This window comes from Chelonia mydas, chromosome 11, assembly GCF_015237465.2.
Source record: "Chelonia mydas isolate rCheMyd1 chromosome 11, rCheMyd1.pri.v2, whole genome shotgun sequence".
In the NCBI taxonomy this organism is placed as follows: domain Eukaryota; kingdom Metazoa; phylum Chordata; order Testudines; family Cheloniidae; genus Chelonia; species Chelonia mydas.
The window spans coordinates 57,373,394-57,397,106 of record NC_051251.2 but is presented as its reverse complement, the minus strand read 5'-3'; the positions used below and the strand labels follow the sequence as shown (position 1 = coordinate 57,397,106).

The following is a 23,713-nucleotide window of genomic DNA, read 5'->3' as shown; positions in this document are numbered from 1 at the left end:
AATATTTATTCCTTCACACAGTTAATTATATATATAAAATCTGACCACGGGAAATTGTATTTAAAAGATATGCTTGCTATGGTAGCAAATCAAAATGGACTGTGTTGATGAAAAAATGAAATGTTCATTACTTTTTAATTTTGGGTAGGCCAAGTGCAGCCTGTAGGTTAAATACGGCCTATAGATTTCTCCAACATGGCATGTAACTTTAAGGTGCAGATTTGTCCTGTGGAGACTGCATATACCAGCATGCAATATTCCACTTTAATCCCAGAGGGCAGCCCTACCACGTACTGCATGTGGTAGTCTCAGTGTGTTGTATTGCCCTATTATACAGACTACTCTATTTTGCACAAATTAAGTGACACCCTCAGGCTTCTGACAATTTGCCTTTGCATCCCTCTATGGGGGAAAATTTGGTCACCTGTGTCACAGATAAATCACGGCTGTTATTTTAAGAGGCTCCCTCGCTGATCCCCGTAGGTTAGACACACTGAGGTCTGGCTAACGTCTGTTTGTCCTGGATTTAAATTGTTACTTTCAGGACAATGTGCCCAGTAGCGGGATGGGAAGAAAAGTTGTGACTCACTCTAATAGAGTATAATTCTTTGCCTTTGGGGTGGGAGGAGGAGGTGTTAGAGGTTTGAGGTTTGGGAATTATTATTGTTGTGCTTTTTGGAGGTGGCTGGCCAGAATTATGAGACAAAAGAAGTTTGGTGTGGGTGGGTGGGAAGAGAAAAGGAAGCTGAAAATTATGTGGCACGTGATTGGTGGGTGAATAGGATCTGACCAGTGGCAGAATGACTCTTCCACAGTAAGAGGAGAGTGAGTTCTCATTCGGGATTGGGAAAGTTTACCAAACTCTGATGTATCTTCTCTGTGCTCCATCTTTGGAGCAGAAAAAATGTGTTCATGTATTTCCAAGAAGCTACACATAAAAAGAAGATTTTTGCTTTGTACAGGAGGAGGGTCCAGGGGAATCACATTTTGTAACCGCATCTCACCAGTTCTGTTGTGTGGCTTTGTCTGCCATATATTACCGTAATCCTCTACTTTAATAAAGGTTGGGCCTGGTCCTGCTTCATTTGGCACTAACTGGCAGCCTTGATGGGCATTCTCAACAGAGAGGATAAGGATTCGGAGAGACCAAGTTACCCTCTTAACCCTAGAGGAGGTATTGGAGACGTACTGGCAGGGATGCGTGGAGACGTTTGCCCTGCCATTGCCCATTCTGCACCTGTTTAGCTGACAAATAAAAGGATTCAGCCTCCCAGACTGTCAATCTGTTGTTTTTATACAAGCAATAAAATTAATTTAACTACAGAATAAGTAAAGGAGATGAAAGATAAGCCAGCATTGTTGGCCCACCAAGAATAAGAGAGGAAGAAAGTAGCCCGCTGCCTATACTGTAAAGGTTAGACAGGGCTTCAGTTTCTTTGGATATGTCTACGCTGCATTTCAACACCTGTGATTGGCCTGTGCCAGCTGAATTGGGCTACGGGGCTGTTTAATTGCAGTGTAGGCATTTGGGCTTGGGCTGGAGCTCAAGCTCTGGGAGCCTCCCACCTCACAGGGTCCTAGAGCCCGGGCTCCAGTCTGAGCCTGAACATCTACACCACAATTAAACAGCCCCTTAGCCTGAGCATCGTGAGCCCACACCAGCTGACACGGGCCAGCCATGGGTTTTTAATTGCATCGTAGACATACCTTTTAACAAACTGCCATTGAACAACTTGTGAAATTTCATTGTGAAATGCCCATCTAAATTCCGTGGTACAGAGAAAATATGTACCGAGAAAACAGCAGCATTTGCCATTGATTCTTATTGACTCACCCGACTCTGAAACCTATCATTTTAGTGAGCATTTTTGCCATCTCTTTGGGTGGAGGTGTTCTGTATTTATATTGTCATTGTATCAGAAGGCCACCCAGGCTGGGGCTTCATTGTGCGAGGCCTTGTACAAACATGTAGCAAATGATACTCTTCTCCAAAGCATTTGCAATCTGAAAAACAAGAATGGTTTTGTTTTATATCAGTGATAATCTCATTGGATTTTCATCTCCCATAAAACCAGTTTTTAAGTGGAAAGAAGTGGTGGAATTTCTATGAGATCTGGTTACATTTGTGGCCGTGCATTAAGATGTGTGTGCTTGGTATTTACCATTGATGCATGCTGCCAATCAAAAAGGAAACAGAAAAGCAGGAAGAGAGTAAAAAGCAGCCTCAAATGAGAGTGAGATGAAGCAAAGTTGGAAAATCTCCAGGAGGAGGGTTTGTATTAAAGGTGTTTGGCAGTTTAAACTTTTGCAACCAGTTCTCAAGCGGGAGACAATTCAAGGTCTTCTTGACTTTGGAATAGTTACTGGGTAGCCCTTATGTATGCAGATCGTTGTCTTTCCCTTCTTTTGGTTTTCTTGAAGAAACATTTATTAGAAACAATGCAAGAACTATTCCACCTAGTCTTTTTGAATAGTTATTTTATATGCCTCAAGCGGTATTGTGGGGCATCTTTCCAATGTGAGAGCTTCTCAAAAACCTCTGACTGCAGTTTCCAGCTGCCTTTTGTGACTCTACTGCTGTGAAGCAGCCAGTAATATTTAGTCACCTAACATACAAGAGATTTGGGGCACTACAGTAAAGCCTCAAATTAACATACAGATACCCATGGTGCACCATGTGTCCCTGCACCTGAGTGCAGTGGTGCGAAGTGCAGAGAATAGCTATCGGAAGCCTCAACGTGAGCATAAATCAGATTGACCTTTAAAATCGATTAGGCTGTGAACACTAGCAAACTAACTGAGCCTTCGTCTTTGTATTTTGGTTTGTCATGTGTGGTGCCCTACTGGTGCAAAGGTTTGCTCTGGTTCTTATGTTGTCAAGGAAAAGGGGTCTGTTTAGGTGATTGAACTTACTTTATGCTTGATTGTATGTTCTTTCTGGGAATCATGCAGCCTAGACAGCCATCGTCCCCCTGCCATCCAATAGATCTGTGGAAACAGGTACCAGCAAAAAGACTTACTATTTATTATATATATTGTAGTAGGACCTTTAGTTGTAGTATTTATTAATTTGGTAACACCTGTAGGCCTCAGTCAGTTATCGCCTGTGCAGGATGCCATGGGAATCATTTGCAACAACAGATGTTGTACGTCACAGTAAAATGAGATCCTTATTAGATCCTGGGGGTCTTACTGTGATAATGCCTCATTTCTGAGAAAGGCATCATCTGGACATCTTAGCGTGGTGTAACCCACCAACACTGGGCCACACCATCTGGTTTCCTTCCACATACAGAGGAGCCAGAAACTGGGCAAGTATAGGCTAAAATTGGAAGGGATGTGGGTAGATGATTGGAAATGGCAATTTGACCTCCTCTATCTCTTTTCCCTGAAGTATATTCATGGGTTTGTGGCTCTGTGCATTTGGCGTGGGAAGTGGTGTGGGAAAGAAGGGTCAAAGCCAAGAGGATAAGCCCTCGTCCCCTGCGTTTGGGCAGAAGGAGAGAGGAAGGGAGGGACGGAAGCTGTTGCAGAAATATATCTTGTAAGGTAATATTGATCCTGTCACTGTGATCTTACCTGGAAAACTTCTCCACAAAGAACCACTGGTGAGGTTCTTATGATACATGGTACTTAAAGTGCCCATGTTGTCACAAGCTAAGGGGTCCTGAGAGTACCATTGTTCTGGCTGGCAGCTCCAAGGGTTTCAGGTAGGTGCCTTGAATCCTCATGAAGAAATAGTGCCCTTCACCATTGCACAAGGGACAGGCAGTGCTGCCAGCACTTTTAATCTTATTGGGAGTCTTGTAATATTTATTGTTTTTCATAAAGCCCCAGCTCCTGGAGTCCTGTGATTACATAAGACTCTGAGCTTTCATTTAAAGAAACACAACAGTAAGTTTCCAGCCCTCATAGTTTTGGAGAAAAGCTTAAAAACATGACCTGAGTGTAATCTAAAGGCTCAAAGACCTAAAGGTAAATAAAAATGACCCCAAATTTATTATATAACCCCTCCCAAACATAACCATGATTTTTTTTAAGTCCGTTCATCATGTTTAGTCACCTGACTCATCATTTTTAAACACAAAGGTGGCAGAATGGACGTTGCCAAGAAGATAAAGGTAGTGCTGGGAGAAAATGGGGGCCAATGTAGTGGTAGAGCACCCACAATATAGCTGGAGCTGCTTTTTTTGATGCTAGGTACAATTACTGGTTGCATTAAGTCATCACCTCTGGCAGTGATCTGCAACCTTTTTCTCTTTTTGTTTGATATGAAACCCAATGTAGTTGAGCCCAATAACCAGCAGAAATTTATTTATAGTTATCCTAAATTTGGAAGTATTTTGCAATTCCTTGGAAGAAAAGTGGGGAGGGAAGGAGAGAAATCAGAGTATGAGCCCTTTTTAAAGTGGGATTTGGTGAAGGAAAAATCAGCCCGTAGAGTTAATATTGAACTTATTGTCACATTTCTGAAAGCTTAAAAATACTTTCAAACTGGAGTTCTGGCAACAGGATCAATTTAACGATATTTTGAAAAGAAATACTGCACACTTTAAGGATTCGATTCTGTATACTTTTCTAATACTAATCAATCTACCAAGGAAAATTGGATTTATGCCCTTTGTTTTTGCTACACTGCGAGGTATGAAGAAGGTCCAAAGACTTAAAAAAAAATCTTGCTTGTTTTTGTTTTGATTTTTAGCTGCAAATATTAGGTACATTGTTTTCTCAAGTTCATGAAAGGTCTCATAGTGGATTCAGACCTTAATTGAAGGGGTTGAGGTATTATATAATTAGCAAGAGAACTTTTCCCCAGCTGAGTGTCAGGCGTTTGAGTTAAATAGGTGGAAACAGTCATAATTCTAAGCAGTCAGGCAAAGATAAAAAACCAAAACCCACAACATCCTTGCACACTCAGTTGTTCATATTCCTCTTCCTTGGTGCTTATGACATCACCCTACCAATTCTTCAGTCTTCATATCACTTCCCAGAAGAAATAGGGAATACAAGAGCTGAATTTCTAATGTTTTTAAAAAAGAAAGGGGTGCAGGGTGGGGAGCAAGTAAGGGGAAAAAAGTGATTTTGTCGAAAACCCCCTTTGCGTTTTGCTTTTAAAGGGACTCCATCAAGCTACATAGGCCTAAATTTTCACCAGTGTATTAAAGTAGGTTTTCTTTTACACTGCTTCTTCCTGACCTTGTACATCATCTTATTCTCAAGAACTGAGGGCTGTTGAAGTCTTAGTTATAGTTCTGGCTGCCTTTATAGAAAGACAGTCTGGTAATTTTATCTCTGCAATCTTGGCCTTGCTTTCTTCTCTCCATATAGTTCTATTGCTGTGAACAGGCAGCATATTTGGATTCATAGGAGTATTGTTCCCCTAAAGGAGTCAAAACAATGTCAGTGGATTCAGTTTTAGACCTATTCGCCTCCACAATGCCTATTAATAATGCTCATTTATAACATAAAAAATGTGTTTAAAAATATTAAACTGCAGTACAATGTTAGTGCGTTTTACTGCTGAATGGATCTCTTTTCTACATGAGATTTTTGGGTGTAACATTGCATTGGGCAGTACAGATGAGGGAATTGTTTGGAGCTCTTTGAAAACATCTAGAATTTTTTTTTTAATCAATAATTTCTTCTTCCCCAAAGAAAAACAATCCTTTTCCCCCCCAAAAAGGGAGGGGAAAAATTCTCTGCTGTCTCTGCCCTTCTAAACCACAAATTAATTGTAAAATCTAAAAAAGGACTTTTCCAAGGCTTTGAATGCTAGGACCTGTGACGATCTCAAAGACTGTACATTCAGGATCCCATGTTCTCCTGAATGTCAGAGGGAGAGGTAGCCACATTGTTTTAACTGTATTCTGCATCTTGTTGACAGTAAACAGTTGAAGATTAAAATAAAAAGGCCAGGGCAAAGTTCTGCCTTCATTTACCCCCAGGCAGCACCTTGCAGGTCATTAGGTTTGCATGGTTATCACTGAGGGCAGAATGTAGAGCTATATAACATGGGACCTTCTGGGCATCATACTGCTGACAAGTTGCTATTAAAGAAAGTGCTATTGTATAATACGAAGGGGAAGAAAGCAACGTAGTGTCCCAGGAATGTGCTGACTGATTGAAATGCTCCAAAGCAAGACCATCAGGATCTGTTATTAAATAGCAGCCTGAGTCTCTGAACAAAACATATGATGAATTTGGATGCTAATGGCCACTGCTCCCATGAGGCCCTGACTCCAAGAGGTGCTGTACATCTGTTGCTCCCAGTAGTCAGAGTTGAGGGAACTCAGCCCATCCTGGGACCAGGCCTGAAAGACCGTAAATGTAGAAAACAGAGAGTGCCCAAAAGACAGCTGTGAAACTGAGGAAGATGCAGCACGTTGTACGTAATAGGTATTACACTAGTGCGGCAGTCTGGGCCTGACACTGAGGAACTGAAAAATATTGGTGGAAACAAGTCTAGTTCCATGGCAAGGTGTGAGAGGCAAGCCTGTTTTTTTAGGTTGTCATTGAGTGTAGCTCCTTCCCTTTGGAAGGAAGTTGAGGCACTGAGCTAATGTGAGTTATCAAAGGCATCTACTAATATCAGTATAATATGATGACAGTAGATTGTCCATCATGCTTTTCGATTGTTCAAAAGATCTTAGTTTCATGCCTTTGACACAGTGCTTTAGAGGAAAAATTTTCTCTGTGTCACACAAAAGAAATGAGAGGGAGAGAAAGGCATTTCTTTCTCATTCTTGCAGTCCTTCACCTTGGTCCAAGCTAAGGACAAACTTATCTCAGAAATGCTAAAAGGGAAATATCGTGCCAGGCAAGTACTCTTATGAACAGGAGAAACTGACATACAAAAAAATCTGAACAGATATTTCAGCAATCCAATCCCCATCACCATTTGTTATGTTCCCTTGTATAACAGTTTAAATAACAATCTCATGAAATAAATAACTGAACATCAGACATGGTTTTTTTCCATATCCTGACCAATATTTTGGCAGTTTTTCAAAAAGAATGGGAGTTTTGAAAATTAAATAAAGCCTTCTAAAATAACCAGTTTTAGGAAGTTTTATTGAATTTGCAGAATAATTCTGTTCTCTTTCTTTCAGTGAAGTCTTTATTAATTTAGTCTAGTTACTTAGTGACTATATTAAATTAATCTAATAAAAGTCAGGGTTCTAACATAACGTTTCCCAAATGTGAAGCAGCATCTATTACACGAGACAAAACCTCTATGCAACAACATATAAAGTCCGTATATAGAATTACAAGGCATCAGACTGTTCAGTGTATGTTATTCAAGTCAAATAGTTCAATACAGTGTATTCAGGAGGAGGGGAATGAGCAAAACTAGCACTCAAAAAATTAAAAGTCCTAGCAGAGGACCATATAGCAAAGCTATTTTCATCCCTGAAAGCAGTCTAAAGTTCAATAATTGAACCGTATAACACTAGCGATCTTCTACTGATACTTTTCTACAAATATATATAATTTTATATAATTGCATCTATGTAAAATAGCCACGTTAGTGTAGATTCTTAAGGCTGGAAAGGACCAGCATGATCATCTAAACTGACTGTCTGCATGATGCATGCTATTTTCACTGTAGAATTCCACTTACACATATATATTATTGTGTGCGTAGTTTTAAAAAGCACACTCTCGCCCCCATAGCTGCAGGTAAAGCTAGTGTCAAACACATGCCTTTCAAATGAAGGTCACCTTTTTGTTCGCAACCTAAAGTCGTACATGTCTAGTCAACTGAGATGGAGTGTTAATCATTCAAGAGGTGTGGGTGTTCCTGTTGATTTGTGGATGTGTACATCACAACATAATCACAGAGTTTATTCCTGTTCTCTCACTGAATTATTTATTATGGTCTGAAGTGGGGGGGGGGGGGTTCTTTTGTATTGGTATAAACATAGGATTATGTTTATTGTGTACTTTCAATCACTAAATCACCAGTTTTCAGAGTAACAGCCGTGTTAGTCTGTATTCGTAAAAAGAAAAGGAGTACTTGTGGCACCTTAGAGACTAACCAGTTTATTTGAGCATGAGCTTTCGTGAGCTACAGCTCACTTCATCGGATGCATAGCATATCGTGGAAACTGCAGAAGACATTATATACACACAGAGACCATGAAACAAAACTTCCTCCCACCCCACTCTCCTGCTGGTAACAGCTTATCTAAAGTGATCATCAAGTAGGGCCATTTCCAGCACAAATCCAGGTTTTCTCACCCTTCCCCCCCCCCCCACACACACATACAAACTCACTCTCCTGCTGGTAATAGCCCATCCCTCTTTGAAACCTCTCTTTATAATGACAGGTTTCAGAGTAACAGCCGTGTTAGTCTGTATTCGTAAAAAGAAAAGGAGTACTTGTGGCACCTTAGAGACTAACTGGTTAGTCTTAAATGACTTAAAGTCATTATGCAAGGTAGCCTATCTCCCCTTGTTTTTTTCCTACAACCCCCCCCCCCCCCAAGACGTTCTGGTTAAACTTGGATTATTGCTGTGCACATTGTAAGATGAGCTATTGCCAGCAGGAGAGTGAGTTTGTGTGTGTGGTTTTTGGAGGGGGGTGTGTGTGGGGGGGGGTGAGAAAACGACCCACCTTGATTATCATGCGCATTATAAAGAGAGGTTTCAAAGAGGGATGGGTTATTACCAGCAGGAGAGTGAGTTTGTATGTGTGTGTGGGGGGGGGGGGGCGGGGGGGGGAAGGGTGAGAAAACCTGGATTTGTGCTGGAAATGGCCCTACTTGATGATCACTTTAGATAAGCTGTTACCAGCAGGAGAGTGGGGTGGGAGGAAGTTTTGTTTCATGGTCTCTGTGTGTATATAATGTCTTCTGCAGTTTCCACGATATGCTATGCATCCGATGAAGTGAGCTGTAGCTCACGAAAGCTCATGCTCAAATAAACTGGTTAGTCTCTAAGGTGCCACAAGTACTCCTTTTCTTAAATCACCAGTATGTCAAAGGGATAATGCTGCTTGCCTCATAGGGACAATTAAGCCTTATGAGGCTTAATTAATTAATGTTTTATAAAGTGCTTTGGGATCCTCAGCTGAAAGGTGTTTTGGAAGTGCAAAGGAGAATTATACTGATTATTTTTTCCATCTGTTCTCACCCCAATATGTCACTGATTCAAATTCAATAGAAAAATGTAGGCCCCCCATGTAACAGACTCCAAACGCAGTACAAAATCTGTTCAATTGGTATAAAAACTTGAAGAAGCAGCTCAGTAATATAATATAATATAAAAATTAATACAATCAGTTTTAAAAAATGTGCCCCATTGCTCATTTTCTCCTTTCTGCTTGAAAAGTCGTTCCCTGCAATGGTTTAACAACAGTAACTACAGCAGCCTTTATGCTGCTATGCGCTGATGATGTACTACAACCAGGCCACAGGTTAGAAATACAGGCTGAGTTATTATATACTGCAGGATAGTGATTTCCTGTGAACTAATTTATGGATAAATAATTCTATGTACTTGTTATATAGGACAGGAAGTTTTAAATTTCTTTAAGAAAGCATGTCTGAACAACAGTAAATTACCTGCTATAGCATAGGGACAAGACTGCTCTGAAGACGGTAAACAGATGCAATCAGTGTCACAAGAATCTACCAGTCTCTTCAACAATAGAAGTAATGCTGTGAACAGAGACTCTACGGCTTAGTGCAGTGGTTCTTAACTGGCAACCCACAGGCCACTTGCAGCCCAGTCAGCACACAGCTGCGACCCATGTGACAGCCTCAGGGCCATAGAGGTAGTATATAGTGTGGATGCGGCCCACATAACACACACACAAAGCTGCATATGCGGTCCACAGTGGTAAATAGGTTGAGGACAAGGTGGGTGAGGTAATATCTTTTATTGGACCAACTTCTCTTGGTGAGACAGACAAGCTTTCAAGCTACACAGAGCTTTTCCTCAGGTTGGGGAAAGGAGAGCTTTGTTTAGCTCAAAAGCTTGTCCCTCACCAACAGAGGTTGGTACAATAAAATATATTACCTCATCCATTTTGTCTCTCTAACGTCCTGGGACCAGCATGGCTACATCACCACTGCGAACAACTCTGTGGCTTAATCATTCTAGGACCCAGGGTTTTATTGACAGCGTTTCATGGCCTTTAACTGGGAGTTATAATAGATATATATAATATTTATTTATTTTAAAAGAATTTGGATATTAATGCTAATGTCTAGTTTCCCTTGAGTTTACATTGTGCTGGTAAGAAAAACGGTTAAAAAGGACCTCGTTTAAAAGAGAAACTATTTGTTTGATTAGACTTCTAGCACTACAGCAAGTGATGCTGTTGTTCCCTGAACCATGCATCCTCGGAAGCAAAGGTCTGTGTGAGATATATTCAGTGTATAAGCAAGGAGCTGGTGATGGTCCAGTGTCTCAGTCCACGAGGAGAGTGATCATCCTTGTTAACACCCTCCACTCCTTGTGTGTCTCTGTGGGATGCATTTGTTTATGCTGAAGACAATGAAAAAGTTTGGTGTTGTGCATCAGCTAACCTTCACGGTTAGTGTTGATAAATACCCTCCTTCACAGTGTTCATTAACCAGGGTTCTTCTTTCTGAGCCAGTATTTTATTTTATTTTAACCAAGGAATGTTGAATTCTTTTCCTCTCTTCACTTTTTATTTTAAATATTGTTGAATTTTCATTCTGTACCTGCAAAATTTGTGTGTGGGGGGGAAATGTATATGATCTTCTTAATTTGACCCGTATGACTTTAATCTCTGTTCTGGCATGTAAAGCACTTTAAATAGTTTACATTAATCACTTGCAAACTTACTACAAATATGCTTTAAAAATATTGTTCTGGTATGTCCATAGTCTATAAAAGGTAAAAAATTGGGAATAAATGTGGTAGATGTGAAGGAAGCTATTAACAATAGCACAAGAGATGTTCTGTTGTATGGTGCCTATACGTTCTGTTTGGTTGTGAATGATATTTTGGAAGTGGTCCAGTTTTAAAGGTTTGATCCTGCAACTCTTATCTAAGTAATCCATGAGTAGCTCTATTAACTTCAAAGGACTATTCATGTAAGTGAGGGTTCCAGGGTCTAGCCCTAATTGTGTAAATGGTCTAGAAAAGCAATACCTATTAAGGTGGCTTAGTGATTTAAGATGCAGTTTTGAAATGTTTAGATACATTCACAAGTTCAAATCCTAATAGCATTGAGTCAGTCCTTCATTTTCTTGTGGGTTAAATACATTGAAATCCAAGGCAAGTATGAATCTTTTGGATGCGACCTTAAAAACTGTAATGCTTTTTGCATGCTTGTCGAACACCAAGTGTCTAGCCAAGATTGCCACTCCCTCCGCAGAGGGTCATTTGGTTGGCACTCCCTCCTCTGCAAGTGGCTGCATTTTCAGTGGTGCTTGTTATATGGAATTTAAAGTACTTTGGGATCTTTCTGAGTGAAAGGAGATATTCAAATTTAAAATGGGGCTGCAGGGAGAGGAATTATTTAAGCTCAGTACCAATGTGGACACAAGAACAAATGGATATAAACTGGCCACTAGGAAATTTAGACTAGAAATTAGATGAAGGTTTTTAACCATCAGAGGAGTGAAGTTTTGGATAGCCTTCCAAGGGAAGCAGTGGGGGCAAAAGATCTATCTGGCTTTAAGATTAAACTCGATAAGTTTATGGAGGAGATGGTATGATGGGATAACGTGGTTTTGGTAATTAAATATTCATAAATGGGCCCAATGGCCTATGATGGGCTATTAGATGGGGTGAGATCCGAGTTACCCAGGAAAGAATTTTCTGTAGTATCTGGCTGATGAATCTTGCCCATATGCTCAGGGTTTAGCTGATCGCCATATTTGGGGTCGGGAAGGAATTTTCCTCCAGGGCAGATTGGAAGAGGCCGTGGAGGTTTTTCGCTTTCCTCTGTAGCATGGGGTACGGGTCACTTGCTGGAGGATTCTCTGCTCCTTGAAGTCTTTAAACTACAATTTGAGGACTTCAATAGCACAGATATAGGTGTGAGGTTTTTTTGTAGGAGTGGTGGGTGAAATTCTGTGGCCTGCGTTGTGCAGGAGGTCAGACTAGATGATCATAATGGTCCCTTCTGACCTAAATATCTATGAATCTATATCCTTATCATTCCTCTGTTCTTCAGTCTGCGACGCTGATCAGTAATGAACCTTGTTCAAGGAAGAGATGGCAACATTTTTGAAAATCAAGCTTATGAGAGGGCCTGTCTACAGAGGGCAACGGTTTTCAGGAGCTAATCTTGAAAATGCTCTGGCTAACACATCTGAGGCTATGTCTTCACTACCATGGTAAGTCGACATACGCTACTCAACTCCAGCTTCGTGAATAACGTAGCTGGAGTCGACGTAACTTAGGTCGAGTTACCGCGGGTTCTACACCACGGGGGGTTGATGGGAGAAAGTCTCCCGTCGACTTACCTTACTCTTCTTGTCGGGGGTAGAGTACAGGGGTCGACTGGAGAGCAATCTGCAGTCGATTTGGTGGGTCTTTACTAGACCAGCTAAATCAACTGCTGGTGGATCGATCTCAGAGCATTGATCACTGCCGTAGTGTAGACCTGCCTTCAGCCAAACAGAGTGGAGGGAGAATAACTTCTTAAAAACAGTTGTTGAAAAATGTTCTTCAAACAAAACCATTTAAAAGATTTTTTTTTTTTTTTTGGCCTCCTCTAACGGGCCGTTTCACACCAAACTATTTAAAGGTCAGTTTTTGAAGGTTGTTCCAGGACACAGGTGGTTCCTCCCTGTTGACAAGGCCTCAAAATCTCCTCAGCTTGACCTAGTAACTTAGTGAATAAACTCCTGGCAATTAGCATTTGTGCACTGTTTGCCAACACTCCACAAAAAGAGCCCCAAAGGGGTCATTGGTTTGTGAATGAGTGATTGAATTAGTTAATGGGAAAAGGTTGTGAAGTCATAAAAGGATCTGCCTACAGATTTCTTGAGAGTTCTGCTGCGTCTCTTCCTCAAACAGTATTAAGGAAGGAGGAATGTTGTTCCTGTTGAAAATAGAGTATTTGTTCAGTAATCATTTATAAAGTGCCTCACTGATTCTCCCACCCTCTCTAAGTCTCACAGGGTATGCCTCCGCTGCAATTAAATATACTCCCGGCTAGTCCTTGTCAACTGACAGGCTTCACACTGCAGGACTGTAAAATTGCAGTGCAGACATTCAGGCTTAGGCTGGAGTCCGGGCTCAGGGACCCTCCTCTCTTGTGGGATCCCAGAGTTTGGTCTCCAGTCTGAGCCCGAACATCTCCACTGCAATTTTACAGCCTTGGAGCCTGAGCCCATGAGTCGGAGTCAGCTGACCCAGGCCAGCTGCAGGGGTTTGATTACCCTTCGGGCTCAATACAAGATAAAAACTCTATACGATACAAGTGAAGTTGCATAATTAAAGACCACAACCTTAAAAATTGGAAATTAGGCCATTAAGGTATGTATCTAGGAAGATTATGCCTAGCTATCCTGGCGTTCACCTATCATGATGAATGTCGCATTAAAAACACCTTGAGAGTGGGAACAAATGAGAAGGGAACCTCTAGCCAAACTATGACTGTATGTGCTGCTCAAATCCTGATGGAAAGTTATTTGAGAGAAAGAAAACTGGCGTGCTTAAACAAGCCGGCACCAGCATCCCACCTGCAACACAACAGATGCCTTAAATGCAGCTACAGTGCCGTGAATGGAACCCCCTGTGGAGCCCGCTGAAGCGCTGGATGGAAATCATGGCTTCTGGCTAGCCTAGGGACTAACTCAAGATATATTTTAAAAAATGTCACCCATCACATCACACCGGCTGCAATAATAGCGTGCATCAGCGGTGCTGTAACAAGGTGTAAAGGACTCACAGTAGGTGTTAACATGCCCAGGCATTAGGATAACACCTGTGTTTGTCTAATTCCAGCCAAAAGAGTTTCCTTTCCAACTGTAGAGAAGGATAGAAAATCTACCTAACTACCAGTAGTAGCAGACATTTCCTGTAAAGTGATTTATAGAGTATTTCCCATGATGCTTTGGCCTGTGGTTTTGCTTTGAACTTTCCCAGGCTGGGACAACTCCTTGCAAACTCCAGTGACCTCTACTGCCTTTTTGTCTCTCCAGCGCTGCCAGCACCAAACACTTGGAGATGGTATTCTCTCACGGAGGTTCCTGTAACTGAATGAAGAATACAGCCTCTTGTAAAATGTGACCAATGTAGATGTGACTTATAGGGCACATATGATGCTTATTTTTTCAGTTATATGGAAACTTGAAGTGATCAAAAATAGGAAGGCCAGTGTTCTGCGAAGCTGATATAGATTTCTGGATTTTTCAGGTGACTTTGTGTTAAATTATTACATGGTATTAGAAGGGGCAAGGGAAGTTGGCAGCTAAACTGTTTCACTAGCATGTGTTTCACTCAGTGGACCCTTGATGCTCATTTCATGACTTGTGTATGCTGTACTATGTGCACTTCTCATTGTCTCCAGAGATAACATGAAGTAAACTATCCCCTTCAGAAAAACAGCTTTCCTTGGCAAGTGGAATATGGCTTGAGGAGCCAGCTCTGGAGACATATGATACTGTGAATGAGTGCTGTGCGTTACTTTACTGGATCCGAGTCCAGGCACTATTTATACTGCAGCATATTCAGCACCAGATTGTTAAATCTTAATACTGAAACAGTGCATCATTTAAATGTTTTTGTTCTGTGTATGCCCCACTTTCAAGCGTTGGATGTCAAGCAACAATTATTAACTTTGTTTGTCGTGGACGAGATTCTACCCTTACCAAAAGCTTCATAACCTACTCTTGAAATGATGCTACTGAGTCTATACCAGAGTATCAGCTTGAGACTTTGAACTAGCAAAGGTAATGGTCTACTCTGGCTTCCCTCTCAGGGTCTATACATGGTAATGAAATGTGCTGTGAACCAATTGCAGATCTATTTCCCAAGAAATCTATATGCACGTATTGAAATGCTACAAGTGGGGAGAGTAGTTGTACCAAAATTATCCTAGCAGTGTTATGCAGAAACAGAGAAAATATTCCCATAGTATTAGCACTGTGCCAAGTATCTCATGCAGTAAGGGAGACCACTGGGCTACCATTTTCACAAAGCCATTGATTTGCCGTCTCATAACCACCTTTACAGGAGCTTTGATAAGTCTAGATGCAACTCAAAGTTCAGATTTGGTCATCATCAGCGTTGGTAAAATGGTGCATGTGGGGAACTGCATTAATTTTAGCATCATGATATCACCTCAGAAGATTTCCAATGAGTTTTCTTGATAGACCGGGTTGTCATGAGTTGTTGCTTCCCATTTAGAACAAAGGTGTTGGATTATTATGAGAGCTTGCAGATAGATATGCAATAGTGTGGTGTCACCAGGTAACAGTGTTGTGAACAGTCATCTCTGTGTTGCTTTTGATAATGTTCGCAGACTGCCTTGTTGATCTCTTCTGGAGCCTTGAATGGGTGTGAACGGGCCAAAGACCAGGTCTCGAGTACTGTCAATTTAAGTGGGAACAAGGGTGTTTGGTATCTTGAAGGACTGGGCCCAGAGACGATAAGCAGATTAAACAAAGAGGAAGCCAGTAACCCAGCTGAGGAGATGGAGTGAAGCAGAACAGCAGACATCTGCCCACTATGCTGTGTACCCACACAAGGCAGCACTGTGCCTCGTTATATTCCTAAAGTCTCTCTGTTTTCTGGGCTTCCCTGGAAGTCCATCCTTTCTAATAATTATTAATTGTTTCTGGTAGTGCCCAGGGTGTGCTAGGCACTATATAAACATTTAAAAGAAGAGAAGGTTTCTGCACTAAAGAGTTTGCACTATCACATGTGAACTCACTGTCTCTTGCAACAAGCCTATCTAGAAAGGGTGTTGCTGCTGTTACTGAAGGAGCAGAGGTATAAACAGGGACCTGGAAGACAGCTGTGCTATTTTCAATCTGTGGTCAAGTACAGCACTGTCACTTTTTGCCAAAGAAAGCAACCATCTGCCTGGTGAAACGCATATCTGGGAGTGAACTCTAACGACTTCATCGATTTCAAATGCTATTTGTGCTGGGAATCACACCACAGTCAGGATGTAACTGTGTGCTGAGCCCACACACAGGAATTTTCTTGTTCAATTCAAAACCAAATCTTCTATTTACTTAAGGGTTGTGCAGGCTTTCAAATCAGGAGAACAGGGTATTTAAAGCTTCTCTTAACTTAGAAAGTGCAGGCTTTAGTCGGATGAGGAAAGGTGATGCTGTGTGGGGGGCTGCATCCTTTACTTCTCTATAATAATTCAAGAAACATGAAGATGTAAACAGCTCTCTGTTTACAATTCAAAATATATTCCTTCCCCTCCACTTAGGCTCAATTGTAAGAAAGAAATAGCTTTGTGTTCAGGATTGCAATAAAGCTCAGGGCAGGTTCTGAGCACCCTGACCAAGCAAATAATCAAAAGGTTTCATAAACAGCTTATAGATGTGTATTATATTTTTCCTTCCAGGAATAATCAAACTTGGGAGGTGGAACCCTCTCCCCCTCAGTTATGTGACCGATGCACCAGATGCGACAGTAGCCGACATGCTACAAGATGTCTATCATGTTGTGACATTGAAAATCCAATTACAAAGGTGGGTGTTTCTGAACATCTGTCCTCCTCTATTCTCTGAGCTGCTCCGTTGATCACAGCATTACTACAGAGATTAGCACATCCTGTCTTCATTAATTTCTGGGCTTTTGATGAAATGAAAAGGAAAATGAAGGGAAGGGTGCTTCACGATGCAGCTTTCTCGGTGAACCTTCCAACTGTTTTTACATTTTATTTTCTGAAGCAGTAAAGCCAGGGTGGTGTAGTGCGGGCAGGAATGGGGCGGGTGGGTAGGTAGGTGGGTGGGGGGACTCCATCAATCATGAGGGATCTGAAGCCTTTAAAGGGAAACTTTCCCCAACTCCTAATTTAATGGGTCCTCCAGGCCTGATTAAATGCTTAGCACATTGTATGTGAAAAATAAACACCTCATCTATTTCCAGGATTCAGGTTATGAGGGTCTAGACTTTCTGCTAACTGTGGCTCAGACAGGATGGCCCAGAGAGCTTGTTGCCGTCTTTTTTGTCTCCAGTGGCCAATCCTAGCATGGTGGGGAGAGCCTGCCTCTATTGCTCCATCTGGTAATTTAAACTATTTCCTACTCTTGGACATCAGATGGACAAAGCGGTAGCTGCTGTCTGACAATTCTGCACACTCTTTTTATTTTATATATTTTTTCTCTTCTCCCTCCTGCCCATTTAAAGAAGATGGAGGCTACTGGGCTGTTCACTGAAAAGGGTGGAGAATTCTCCAGATGGCCTCAGCAAAGCGCCCACCCAGTTCTTAAGAAACTCTGTTTAACCAAGGTGTACCTCACTAGGTCAAACAGTTGGCCCATCTGCCATAGTCCAGTGATCAGGATGCTTTAGAGGAAGGAGTAAGAAACAGTGGAGTATTATGAAATAACTGGCCCACATGAAAAGGTTCATTCTGACTTTATCGTAATTAGGAGTCTCATGGCTGTCGTATCCGAGCACCATCAAGTAAATCCCATTGCAAAAACCTCCTGCAAAACAACAGAGGGTCTTGCTCCACTTTGTGTGCATGTATGAAATCGGTACTGCATGGTTGAGTTGACTCTATGCATTACACTGGAGCTGCGTAGTACTTTGAAACTTATGGCACTGCATACTTTCCACCTCACTTACTTAATCAATGGCAGTATTTTTTTTCCCCTTAAGAAGCACTAAACACCCTAAATGAATATCCACCCCAGAATGACACTGAAGAAATCTGCCCTCTTAATAGCTCAGTTCTGGTGAACTATTGCTCAGTGTAAAATCTTTTGTTACCTAGCAAACTCACAGAAAAGCTAGCCACAGGCCGACTATAAACTCTTCTAATTGAAGCTAATATACCAGACCAGGCATAATCTGGATTCAGGCCAGGACATGGTATAGAAATAGCTTTAGTGCCACTGATGGCAATGCTCTCAATGGGGCAAACATCCATCCTCCTCCTCCTTGACCTCTCTGCAAAATTTGACACTGTTGACCATAAGATACTGCTGTCTTGCCTGAGAGCGGAGGTAGGAGTCCTGGGTAATGTGTTAAAATGTTTTTTGGAGGAAAACACCCAATGAGTAGTGAAGGGAAGAAGCACCTCTGCCACAAAACCCTTCATCTGTGGAGTCCCACAAAGATCAGTTCTCTCTCCAGTCCTTTTCAACATCTACATGCAGCAGCTAGGTGAAATGGTCAGACAGCATTGTGAATAATGTCACAAGCATGGATTCAGGTACCAACAATATGCGGATGACACACAGCTCTACCTGTCCTTCACCACATATGACCACACTAAGACCACCAGGATGCCCCAATGCTTGGAGGAGATCAGCTCATGGATGAAGAATAGCAGGCTGAAACTGAACCTGAGCAAGGCAGAAGGTGTGCTGATAGGCAGAGAAAAGTGTCTCCAACTAAGTCTCCTTGACTGAAGTCATGTGCCCACAATTGGTCAATTCAGTCTGTAGTTTAGGAGCACTCTTGGATTCTTTACCAACACCAACCTCTCACATAGCAGCTTTTATGAATAACACTCTGTCATCTCCAGTTGCCTCTTTTCCCTCCTGGTGGATAAAGACCAGGCCTCAATTACTCACACCTTTGTCACCTCTTGGCTGGACTGCAGTAATGTGATATACCTGGGCAGGAAGCCATCAGCCCTTGGGAAACTCCAGCTAGTACAGAATGCTGCAGTGCATCTCCTCAGCAACACAGGCTACTGTGAGAGCATCATGCCCACCCTCTGCTCTCTGCACTGGCCTCCCAAAGATTAAGTCAAATTTAAGATCTTGGTCCTTATCACCAGGGCAGTCAATGGTCTGGGCCCAGCATGTCTGAAAGAGCCTCAAGTTCGGAGATGAAGACTCTGGTCAACAACTCCCCTCCTCAGGCACAAAGGCACTTTCTAGCATAAGGGTAAAGCTCATCTGTGCAGGAGACAGAACGGTTTCATGGGTCAGTCTGAGACTGAAACAAAGTCCCCCAGGAACAAACAATTTTCACAAACTTCCCCGCCTTCCTCACTGATTGCAAGGCACATTTCTTTGACCTTGCCTATTGTAATACAAACACAGAGCGTGGATACTTAAAAAAAACCAAACAACCTTACAACACCCAAATGCACCTGAAATGTAACCTTCCCGAAACAGAACGCTACAAAAACACATGCAATTCCCCACCTGCGGAGAGAATGAGAGTGAGAGTGACCAAGACGTGACAGGTGGAAGGTGCTCAGATACTATGGTGGTGAGGGCAGGATATATACCAATATAGAACAGAATTCTGTTTTAGACCAAAGCCTTGCCGCTCCAGAATGAGGGCGTCTCTCACTACTTAAGCGTGTTGTGTAATTTTTTTTCTATTCCAGCAGGAGCATCTATCTGTGCCTAAGAGGCTGCCTTTCCCAGTCATTTGTGTGGCCTGCATTAAGCAGAGCACTTTGCACTCCTTCAGGCCCCAAAGGAAATGGCTAGGCACACATGTTACATCACTTATGTAGGCTTAGCTAGGATTTCTGGCATGTGGTGTAATTCTCTTAGTTGCAGCATATGTCTCGTTGGGGGGAATGGGGATGAGAAAAAAAAAAGATGCACTTTACAGTCCTGTGCTCAGACCTTTCTTTAAAGTGGGGATGTCTTCACAAAGATTTATGGTTGCACAAAGAGAGCAGGTTTCCTTGCTGGTGATGTTTCCATCTGATTTTTCTGCTTTCTTTTTTCGCAGTTGTTCAAAGTTGGAAGACTTGCCAGCAGAGCAGTGGAACCATGCCACAGTCCGCAATGCCTTAAAGGAACTGCTTAAAGAGATGAATCAGAGCACATTAGCCAAAGAATGCCCTCTCTCCCAGGTCAGTGCTTCTACCTGTACTAGAGGATCCAGCTTTATAAAATCCAAAGCCAGGAACTGTTTAGCAAGGTGTTTACAAGAAAAAATTCCAGAAATGTTTAATCCTTTTTTTTTTTAAATTAAAAAGGAGAAATTTCAATCCACTTGGGAAATTATCTCTTTACTCTTTAATTGTGGTGCAGTATTTGTGATGTGTTGTTGGAAGGAGATCAGTTGGTTTGTGACCTCAGCTTCAAAGGGACCCCAAGTTCTCCATGTATATCCTCTCCAAATTTTGTACTACCACTCAACACTCTGTATTGCAACAGCAGCTTATCCTCACTGGTAGAAGCCTGCAGCATACTTTAGGGACACACACAGTTTTCATCAGTCTCTGATTACAAAGAAATGTATATGACTCTCATCAGTGTGGTGCCAGTTTCTAGGAAAACACAACAAAAGTGTGTGTGTGTGTGTGTATGTGTTAACAGAGAGAGAGAGAAACTTTATGCAGTACAACTTTGTCACTTGCAGTGAGGACACAACCACAGTTCGGACTCCTGATGAATCTGAGCTCTAGTTCAAATTTCTTACATGAAGACTTGTATAAAGTTGGCAAGGTTAGCTGAGCACCCTTCTGCACCACCAAAAAAGCCAATATCCAGTGATTCATATTACCTGACAAAAAACTTCACTAGAACAGAGGTAGAGCTGTTAATATATTGCTTTATATTGTCTTTTTAAAACATGAAAAAATGTCTTTTATAGTGAACCTCTTCCCCCTTCCATCCAAAAAATAAACGAACAACCCTTAAATGCTAAACACATTGCTTACTGAAGTGACTCTGAATACAAGAGTGGATGTGTTGCATAAGAAGGTGTTACTTTTACAGAGTAGAACAGGGGTGGCCAACCTGAGCCCGAGAAGGAGCCAGAATTTACCAATGTACATTGCCAAAGAGCCTCAGTAATTCATCAGCAGCCCCCCATCAGTTCCCCTTCTCCAGCCCCCAGTGCCTCCCGCCCGTTGGCAGCACCACCAGTCAGTGCCTCCCCCTCCTCCCCATATCTCCTGCAATCAGCTGTTTTGCGTGTGCTGGAGGCTTGGGGGTGTGGGTGAGGGTGGGGTGGGAGGAGTGAAGGCATGGCAGGGTCGGGGGAAGGGGCAGGGACCTTGAGGAGTGGGGGAAGGGCCTGTGGCAGAGCCAGGAGTTGAGCAGTGAGCCCCCCCCCCCCCCCCCAGCACATTGGAAAGTTGGCATCTGTAGTTCCAGCCCTGGAGTCAGCGCCTATGCAAGGAGCCGCATATTAACCTCTGAAGAGCCGCATGCGGCTCCGGAGCCACAGGTTGGCCACCCCTGGAGTAGAACAACACTTTAAGTGTTTGCCTTTATATATAGAATGGACACTGCAAAAGGAGGAATTGATTGGCTAGCGAAGGTTCCAGCAAGTAGGTTGGGGCTCTTTGGCTGATGGTAACAAAACTAGCATATCAAAATTACATTTCAAGAAGTGAAATGAGATGAGATACCTGCAACTCTCAGGTGGTCTTCAATCCTGTGTGTCCCAGTGCACCTGAACAGTGAGCCATGTTATGTGGTGGCATTCATTCACTGTTTAGGGATGTTTTCCATCAGTTTTCATATGGGAATCTGGCAGTTGGCTTACCTCTCTATAAACTCATCCTGACATACATTAGCAAGACTACTGATGGCAGAACTGTAGGAGAAAGAATTTCTATCCTAGTGATTATGCAGAGAATAAAGGTACAGAGACATCCTTTTGTGGGTTCTAATTCAGCAAGGCATTTGCACATGCTTACCTTTAAGCATGTGCTTAAGTGATTTGCTGAATGGCAATGAACTCCATAAGCTGGACCATAATGCATGCATTTCTTGCATTAGAACCACAAAAAGTTGTAACCTCTGTTGTCATGGCTCCCAAAATGTAAAAGATACAGTGGAAGGTTGTATAGGAGCTGTCTATTGCCATTATCTGAATTTGCCTTGAATACAATTCCTTCTCCCAAATCAGTTTTAAAAAAATACCGCACCAAATGTGAAATGTCATTACAACCCCCTTGTGGTTAATATATTATTGACAGCGGCAAATTACAGAGCTGTCTCCTAGGAGTCCAAGTGCGGAGTAAATGCTGCTGTTTAATAATGTGTTCACAGTGCATTGAGTTTCCCTCTGTACAGAAGTGGAAAGGGGCTTTTTTTTCTCACCAGTACTATGCTCCAGCTCTTGTTCTTGGTGTATGAGCTCTTCTTGCAGCCCAGATGGAGATTCTGATTGCCACTAATGGGCAGTGTAATCATTGGCTTTGATTTACAATTGTTCTGTTTCTCCTGCTAGGTGTATTATGTATTTGCACTTAGCCGCCCTTAGCATAAGGCTGCTGTTCAGACAAATAAATCCCAGTTAAGCAGGGTACTGTGCTAATCATTCCAGTATTGTTCATGTATTTTGCATACTTGTATAAACTTCATTTCCTTGTTGTGGGTTGGTGGTTTTTGTTTCCATTCCATAGTTTTCTCCTTTTATTTTAACTTACGACATTATATCTTGTTTATATGAATCCTCTGCTAGTTCTAGTGTACATTATCAGGCAGATGCCAGCTTTCTTTCCACGTGGATGTAATGAAGCTGTCCACCCACCGGGGGTAGGAAGAGGAATTTCTGCCCCATTTTTCTTCCTCTGAACCACCACAGCTATAATCTTAGTAATGCCCATTTATTGTAGAGCTGTGAGAGCTTAAAGAAAAACCTGCTGGAAAAATAAGCTCTTTAGAGCTGCTTCTTCCAGCTGAAGTTTCCACTCTGTTATGCCCTCAAAATTCTCCTGTTTCCTCAGGAACAAGCAAGGGTTCATAGGGAAGGAGGTGCTGCTGACTGTTATGGTACTAGGTGTAGGTCTCAAAAGATGAATTTTAATTAGAAAATTGAAGCTGAGTTTTGGCGATTAGAACATACATTTAAAAAAAAAAATTCCCAGCTCTTATTTCATAGCTACTTTGAATCCCCCGTACTGCAGCTTAGTGGAAATGTGAAAGTGAAAGGGAAGAGAAACCTCTGTGTTTAAAGTTAATTCATGCCTCAAAGACGGAAACTAATCTGTACCATCCAATCTTCCTTAAGTCTCTCTAAAGTAAATTCTTCTCAACCTCCTAATACCCCCAAAACTCAAGGGGTCAGGAAAACTGGAATCTTTTGAGGTTGCAACAGAGTAGCAGACTGGGCTGAATAAATACAGAATTGATCTAGAATAGGATGGAATTTTTTTTAAAACACTGTAAAAGTGGAGTAAGCCAGAAGTGAGCCTAGCTAGTAGTTTAACAGCCATGGATAAGACCCCATTTTACACATGAGCCTAGAGGGGCCTGTGTGCCAGAGCTGGAAGCTGTGGTAAATAGCTTGCAATTGCTTTGAGGTCATGCTATCTCTCTAATCTCTTCTACTGTGCAGAAGTGTCATAACAGGTGCCAACATTTCTCTGAAGCCTGGCATGACTGTAGGCATAAAAAATGTGATTTCAAGAAAGGGTGCTTTGGCTCACACATCTTGTTAAACTTCTTGGGCTTTAGAGTGAATGTGTGTGTATAGATCTAATAATGGAATGATTCAGCTCTGGAAGAGTTTAAAAGTTATTAACAATTATTTACTCTATAAAACTGAGACAAGTACCCGTAACAAAACTATGTTCCACCATACGGCCAAAAGTGCCCCAAATGTAAAATATTTTTGTGTGTGTCAGGTGCTGCAGAGCACTCTACCTACT

General features: G+C 42.0%; 1 protein-coding gene across 3 annotated transcripts in view; it reads left to right on the top strand.

The window, feature by feature from the left end:
* SATB2 (SATB homeobox 2) overlaps positions 1 to 23,713 on the top strand; it is a 166,207-nt gene that overhangs the window by 56,953 nt on the left and 85,541 nt on the right. For all 3 annotated transcript variants that reach the window (XM_043525481.1, XM_037912819.2, XM_037912818.2), the window contains exons 4-5: positions 16,520 to 16,646; positions 19,831 to 19,954. In XM_043525481.1, the coding sequence (XP_043381416.1) occupies positions 16,520 to 16,646; positions 19,831 to 19,954 (251 nt within the window). The remainder of the gene's footprint in view (positions 1 to 16,519; positions 16,647 to 19,830; positions 19,955 to 23,713) is intronic.